Consider the following 7,387-nt stretch of genomic DNA (forward strand, 5'->3'; position numbering starts at 1 on the left):
TTGCTGCACAGACGAGCACAGAACACTATATGACCAAAAAATGTCATAACTGTCTTATAAAGACCTCAGGGAATTGTGTCAACTTGTGTAAAAGTTAAACATGACGGTACATGAAAGTCGATGAGATGCATCAATGTAACTCCACAACAACTACGTACATAAATGTATTCACTAACCATTCAGAAACGTCCAGGTGCGCCTAAAAGTTGCAACCTCTTCCTGAGTCTCTCCGTAAGGCTGCACTCCGCTACTGGTTATTTCTGAGATTTTGGATGAGTGAGATTCGCGTTTTGTTATTTCTGAAGTATCGGCTGTCTTCTGAACGGAGGTCGGGGAGCAGCAGCTCATTTGCATTTAAAGGGACACACACAAACGTTTTTGCTTACACCCAAAAAGAGGCAACTTTGACAAGCTATAATAAATTATCTGGGGGGTATTTTGAGCTGAAATTTCACAGACACATTCTGGGGACACCATAGATTTATATTACATCTTGTGAAAAGGGGCATAATATGTCACCTTTAAATCAAAGGAGCATGTGTGGATTTTGTCTCCTTCAGAATTGTTTGCGTCTTGGTTAGTGTGAGCAGTCTCTATTTTGAATGTTCATTTGTGTTTCTTTGCTCATTTGTTCCCTCTCTTAGCAATGCGAGACACCAAGGATGCTCTAGAGAACGTGAGTTTGACCTTGGAGACTTTGCAGGAAGGAACAGTCAAACTGCAGGCTAACCTCAGTCTGGTGCGCGGCAGCCTTGGCAACGTCCTGAACGACCCTCTCTGCAAAGATCAGCGCTCGTCGGAGATTTGTCGCAACATGCTTATCACCCTTCCCAGGCTAGAAATTGCAGCCAACTACTCATCGGTATGAAAATGATTTCTCATCTTTTTTTTCCAACGTAGTGTTACCACAATGGTTGACAGAAGTTTTTTAAAAGTAGAAAATAATCAGAAAACCAAAACGCATGGCTGTTTTTTGTTGTTGTTGTTTTTTTAGTTGCCTGATGTGACCGAACAGTTAGACAAAGTGAATGAAGTTCTGAAGACGGATCTCAGCCAGATTGTAGAAAAGGTACTTTTTCCAGATTTCACATGAGGTGTTTGCATAGATTCAGGACAGAAAGTATTATATTTCAGAGTACAATAGGATATTCAACAGGAGACAAAACTTACATTTTATCCAAAAGTTTGGGGTCAGTATTTGTTTTTGAAAGAAATTGAAGCTTTTATTCAGCAGGGACACATTGAGTTGATCAAAAACAAAGACATTACAAAAGATTTCTCTTTCAGAAATGTTTTTCTTGAGCAGCAAATCAGCATATTAGAATGATTTCTGAAGGATCATGTGACACTGAAGACTGATCCTGAAAATTTGCATCACAGGAATACATTATATCATATAATATGTTTTATTTTTTAACAAATAAATGTAGCCTTGATGAGCATAAGAAATTTCTTTCAAAAACATGAAAAAAATTCTTACCAACCTCAAGCTTTTGAACAGTATTATATGTACATTCAGTATTTTTTATAAAAAATTACAAAGACATTTTTTAATTGTTTACCGCAAGAACAGGAAGGTATGTACAAATAAATAAGGTCAGTTTTGAATGATCTGCTTTGCTTTTCTTCTGTGCCACACAGGGCTTTACATCATTCAATGACACTCCCACCATGGTAACAGATCAAACCCGAAATATTGTTGAAGGTGAGTTCAGAGATTAGAATTCAGATCTACCAAAAGATAAATACAGAATGTCCTTTCAGTAATTTTTAAAAAATATTTTTCGACTTTTAATAAATTTAAACACTTTACAAATGAAGAACACTTTACAAGGAAGAATACTTTTATACCATTTATTAATCTAGGTTAATGTTAATTTCTACATATACTGTACTAATACATTTTTAACATTTGGGGCCCTATTTTAACGATCTGAAACGCAAGTATCAAGCGCGAAACGCAAGTAACTTTGTGGGCGGGTCTTGGGCGCTGTTGCTATTTTCCCGGCGGGATAAATGACTCTTGCGCCCGACGCAAATCTAAAATGGGTTGGTCTGAAGCAGCTTCATTATTCATAGGTGTGGTTTGGGCGTAATGTGAAATAAACCAATCAGAGCGACATCTCACATTCCCTTTAAGAGCAGGCGCGTTTGTTCCATGGCGGATTGCTATTATAACGGATTTGCCAAGCGCACGCCAGGAGCGGTTCACAGCCGAGGAGACCGACGTTCTCAAATGTTGTTTTCTAAACCTGCAAAATAGCATGAGGGAACGTTTGCGCCGGAACACGTCTTCTCTTTGCGCTGAACCGCCCCCGGGAGCGCAAGTGTATTTCTTAGTTAACCGACGTGCGTCTGTGGAGGGAAAAGTCCGCTGTGCGCGGGTGCAAAATAGGAATGATACATGCATCGGTGTAGAAAGTCAATTGCGCTGGGTGCAAGATAGGGCCATTGAAGTTAACCTAGCACACTACTGTCCAAAACTTTTTTAAAGAAATTAATACTTTTATTCTGCAAAAATGACAGTAAAAACATTTATATTGCTACAAATTTCTATTTCAAATAAATGCTGTTCTTTTGAACTTTTTATTCATCAAAAAATGATTTCCACAAAATATTAAGCAGCATAATTGTTTTCAACATTGATAATAAATGTTTCTTGAGCAGCAAATCAGTATATTAGAGTGGTTTCTGAAGGATCATGTGACACTGAAGACTGGAGTAATGATGCTGAAATTTCAGCTTTGACATCACAGGAATAAATTTAAAAAAAATATATATATATTAATATATATACAGTATAAATCAGCAAAATAGTAATAATATTTCACAATGTTACTGTTCTTACTGTATTTTTGATCAAATAAAAGATTCTTTCAAAAACATGAAAAATCTTACTGACCCAAAACAATTTTTAACAATAGTTCAAATTACATTAATAAACGCTGTAGAAAATTGTACTAATGTTAGCTAATTTAAACTTATTGTAAAATGTTATCATTTAAACATTGCCATTGTGAAAATTGAATCATTTAATTGATTTAATTAACACATGACTTGTATTGTAAATAATATGTACCTAGATAATATTTAGCATATGTTCATTCTTTGTAAGGCCTGAGGATGATGGGCTTCACCAGCTCAACATCTTAGGGAGTTTTATTCCTTCCATTTATAGGGAGTGAGTTCCGTCACCTTTGGCTTGCTCTGTGCCCCAGACACAGAAAGTAAAACATAATTCTCTGAAAATACCATAGATTATGAGAAGCACTTGACAAATACTAAATATACGGTTGTGTCTGGTTGTTCTCCTGTAGGGGTGAAGGTTCTGCTGGAAGACATTGGGTCTAACATAACCACTTTCACCAAGCTCTTCCCGGTTCACAGCTCTCTGACCAACTTCACCAAAATGATTACTCACACACACTCTCAGATTGAGGACATATACCCACAGATCGATCAGATGGATTTCTACAGGTACTTCACAAGCTCTCATCATCATCATCATCATCACATTTATTTATATTGCGCTTTTTACAATACAGATCTTTTCAAAGCAGCTTTACAGAGATAACAGGAAAAATGCAACAAAGTTTGTTTCCAGAAGAAAAAAGCATCATAGTCCAGTTTAAGGAAGTTCAGGGATTTTTATTGTAAAAAAGTTAATGATTTAGTTCATTTATATATATAGCCGCTCTGGAGTAAACCGTGATGTCATCGTCCAGCTCAATTCAGTTCTCATATAATGGTGTCAATGCAGGCAGATCAAAATTACTGTTGAAAATTAAATTAAATGTTAAATTTGATGTCCCCTACTAAGCAATGTATTACAATGTAATACTAAGAATGTATTTAAATTAAAAAACAGTAAAAACTCATAAAGCAACGACCTAAAAGACGGGTAGCATTACAATGCATTGAATTATAAACCTTCACAAACTTTCTCTCTCTTTGTTTTCGAGGTAAAAAGTCTTCCGGGTGACCTTGACGTTGTTCATAATGTTTTGTCTTCAGGTGGATCTGTTGTATTACCCTGTGCTGTATGGTTGTGCTTATCCTTGCCTTCAATTTTCTGGGATTGTTGTGTGGTATTCTGGGATTTGACAGGCACGCTTCTCCAACCACACGTGGATGTGTCTCTAACACAGGAGGCAACCTGCTCATGGCGTGAGTTTGATTGTAATATCAGTCTCTAAACCCATCAAATGGATGCGGTATAAAACAGACTTGTCTGCACTCACTCATTCACACACTCTTCCTGTGTCTCTCAGTGGTGTGGGATTCAGCTTCCTGTTCTCTTGGGTGCTCATGGGAGTGATAACAGCTCTGTTCTTGGCAGGGGGGAATCTTGAGAAGCTTGTGTGTGAACCCTTTCAAACCCGACAGCTGTTCAAGGTAAGAGAAACAACACAGCATCTCGGTGTAGCATAAAGGTCTGAGACCACAGTGAAAATCTGATGTTTTTCATTTAAAACCAGGAAATAAAAAGGATTTTAGGATTTAGGACGTGCAGAATTATTAAGGATAACTTGAGATTCTGCATTTTTCCATCTAGGTCACTAATTGAATAAATGAATGTGCAGCATTGATCATGTGAACTGACAGTCAGATGTTTTTGCATTCTAAAATTCATGTTCATGTTTTCAATTCAACATTCCCCTTAGATTAAAATAAAATAAAAATAAATTTTATATTATATTATATTATATATTAATATAACACTTTGTAATAAGGACTCATTAGCATTACTCAATACATAAACTAATAATGATCAATATATTTGTAAAAAATGTATTAAAGGGGTCATATAATGGCATTTTTGTACAAGCTAATATGATTCTTTAGGGTCTAAATTAAAAGTTTGTAATATACTTTAATTAAAAATTCTCATTAGTATTGTAAGAAAACACTCATTTTACCTGGTCGGAAACAGCTCTGTTTTTAGCACGCCGTTTAAGTGCATGTGTCTTTAAATGATAATGAGCTTTGCTCACCCCGCCCCTCTGTTCTGTGCGTACACCGTTTCTAACACAACAACACAATAACCATAACGCATTGTTCATTATAAACGTGGGATTATGAATTATATTGAGATCGTCGTACATAGAAAACATGGCGTAATGTACCCTTCAGTGTAAACATCCGCATTCATCATGAAGCGTGCAGCAAGCGATACGCAAAGATTAATATAAATATTAATATAAAGGTTAATAAAACGTTACACTCACTTCAGTTCTTCTGGAGGTGCAGCAGGAACACGAATAGTTGGTACGGATCCTATTTTCAGGAACAGCTTCTTGACCAGCTTTACTGGCCCTCGTTTGTAAAGCAGTCTGGTGTGAAATGACTCCTGTTGATCGTGGGGAATCCCCGCGAGGGAACCCCCGCGTCAATGCTTTGGGAATATTTCATCAAAAACATCAAAATGACTGCTGTGTTCCTTATTAGGCTACACCCAAGAACAATCGTTTAGACGCCATTCTTCTCCAGCATATCAATGCACTTATGATGACAGACAGCTCGCTCACGAGCGAGGGCGGGTCTGTGTTGAAACGCTGCTGTCAATCACAATCGTGGGAGGGGCGTCGATTTTGTGACGTCACAAAATCGAACGGCTTGATTTCAGAGAGTGTCAAACATATAAGGAGATTTAAAAAAAAACATTGGATGGATTTTTATCATTTTATGATGGTTGTGTACAGGCACTGTCAACACACATTTCAGTACAATCAACTTGTAAAAGTGCATGTACCATTATATGACCCCTTTAACCTTTGTTAATGTTAGTTAAAATTGTTCATGTTAGTTCACAGTGCATTAACTAATGCTGGAAAATATAAGTTTGAATTTTAATAATGTGTTAGTAAATGCTCAAATTAACAATAACTAAGATTAATAACTGCAGTAGAAATATTGTTTATTGTTAGTTCATGTTAACTAATCTAGTTAACTACCGGTAATGTTAATGAATAAAATCGTATTGTAAAGTGTTACATATTATATTATATTATATTATATTATATTATATTATATTATATTATATTATATTATATTATATTATATTATATTATATTATATTTAAATTAGTCAAATACAGGACAAATAAATACAAGGAAAAAATCTGTCTCATTTAGTGTGATCATGTTGTATGTAGGTGTTAGATACGCCCAACCTCGTCAACTCTGCTTGGAGAAACTTCATACCAGGATACCTGTACAATGACCCTGAGATGGACCTTACAGCTTATTCTCTCTACAGGTAACCTTTTCATGTATATCTAATAAAACGGAACAATTATATCACTCTAATAACTACTGGTTTAAATTGCTAAAGTGCTGTAAGGATTTTTACTTCAAAATATTCAAATGTTGAACTCAACAAAACAGACCACATGTATATAACAGTCCAAAAATGATTTGGACAAATGTATGAATTTTAGTGCACTAATAACAAAATATGAACTCAAAGGGCATATGCAAACAAATGGTGCTTGACATATTCTCAGAACTAACTTTTCTGAGCCATCTTACAACAGAATTGTCTTTGTTCGTAGTCCAGCAGATGGCAGCAGAGTAAGCTTTGAATGCTTTCCCTTTTTCTCTCCCTTCTCAGTAATTGTAAGGACAACAGAGGGATTTACTCAGCTTTTCATCTGGATAAGATCTTCAACATCTCAGCCTTCTTTAACACCAGTCTGGTGAGTGGATCAAAAGCTTAGCTCATGTGAACACGCAGATCACAACTAAATATGCACTAGCTTTCAAAGTCCCTCTCTGAGATTAGTGATGTTACTGTTTACAGCAGATGCCATTATGAAGAGGGTATATTGAAATGTTTAATGAGTGAGATGCAAACTTCTTAATTCATTTTTGAATAATAACTCTCTAATAATAACTATCTAACCAGTTTGGTTGTTGGGACAAATTATGGTTGTTGTTTCTTACATTAAAATACACACATTTACAAGAAAACAGATATTAGATTCAGATGAGTCAGTCTTATTTGAAGCAGATGATACTTGTTTTTCTTTTCTTGCAGATTTCTGCCAACTTTAGATATATTTCATGTGAAATACAGTTTTATAAGAGCTCTGATGTGGTGTGGTTGGTCAGAAAGAACAGGAAGTTTTTTCACTCCAGTGTTAGTTGTTTTTCTCTCTGTCCTCTGCAATTGGCAGAATATCTCAAAACATTTTATTTGAAACTTTTATATACAGTGTCTATAAATGCCTTCATTTCATAATGATTTTTGTTTTCAGTTTAAATCCTGCAAGCCAACATTCTTGATCCATTGTCACATAGGATTCAAAACATCTGAGACCACATCGAATGGAAAATGTTAGCATTTTATAAAATAAAGAAAATCTTGTGAACTGCTTTATGCAGAC

The 7,387-nt window shown here is 35.6% G+C and overlaps 1 protein-coding gene across 1 annotated transcript in view; it reads left to right on the top strand.

Moving 5' to 3' along the window:
* LOC308689321 (prominin-1-A-like) overlaps positions 1-6,718 on the top strand; it is a gene marked incomplete at both ends in the record, with an annotated part of 19,045 nt that extends 12,327 nt beyond the window's left edge. Inside the window, 8 exons of the mRNA XM_081362972.1 lie at positions 645-862; positions 995-1,069; positions 1,642-1,705; positions 3,318-3,477; positions 4,015-4,167; positions 4,272-4,395; positions 6,155-6,258; positions 6,613-6,718. Of these exons, the coding sequence (XP_081219098.1) occupies positions 645-862; positions 995-1,069; positions 1,642-1,705; positions 3,318-3,477; positions 4,015-4,167; positions 4,272-4,395; positions 6,155-6,258; positions 6,613-6,718 (1,004 nt within the window). The remainder of the gene's footprint in view (positions 1-644; positions 863-994; positions 1,070-1,641; positions 1,706-3,317; positions 3,478-4,014; positions 4,168-4,271; positions 4,396-6,154; positions 6,259-6,612) is intronic.
* Between the last annotated feature and the right edge of the window lie 669 nt (positions 6,719-7,387).

Source organism: Scardinius erythrophthalmus, assembly GCF_964197995.2.
Source record: "Scardinius erythrophthalmus genome assembly, chromosome: 4".
Taxonomy (NCBI): Eukaryota; Metazoa; Chordata; class Actinopteri; order Cypriniformes; family Leuciscidae; genus Scardinius; species Scardinius erythrophthalmus.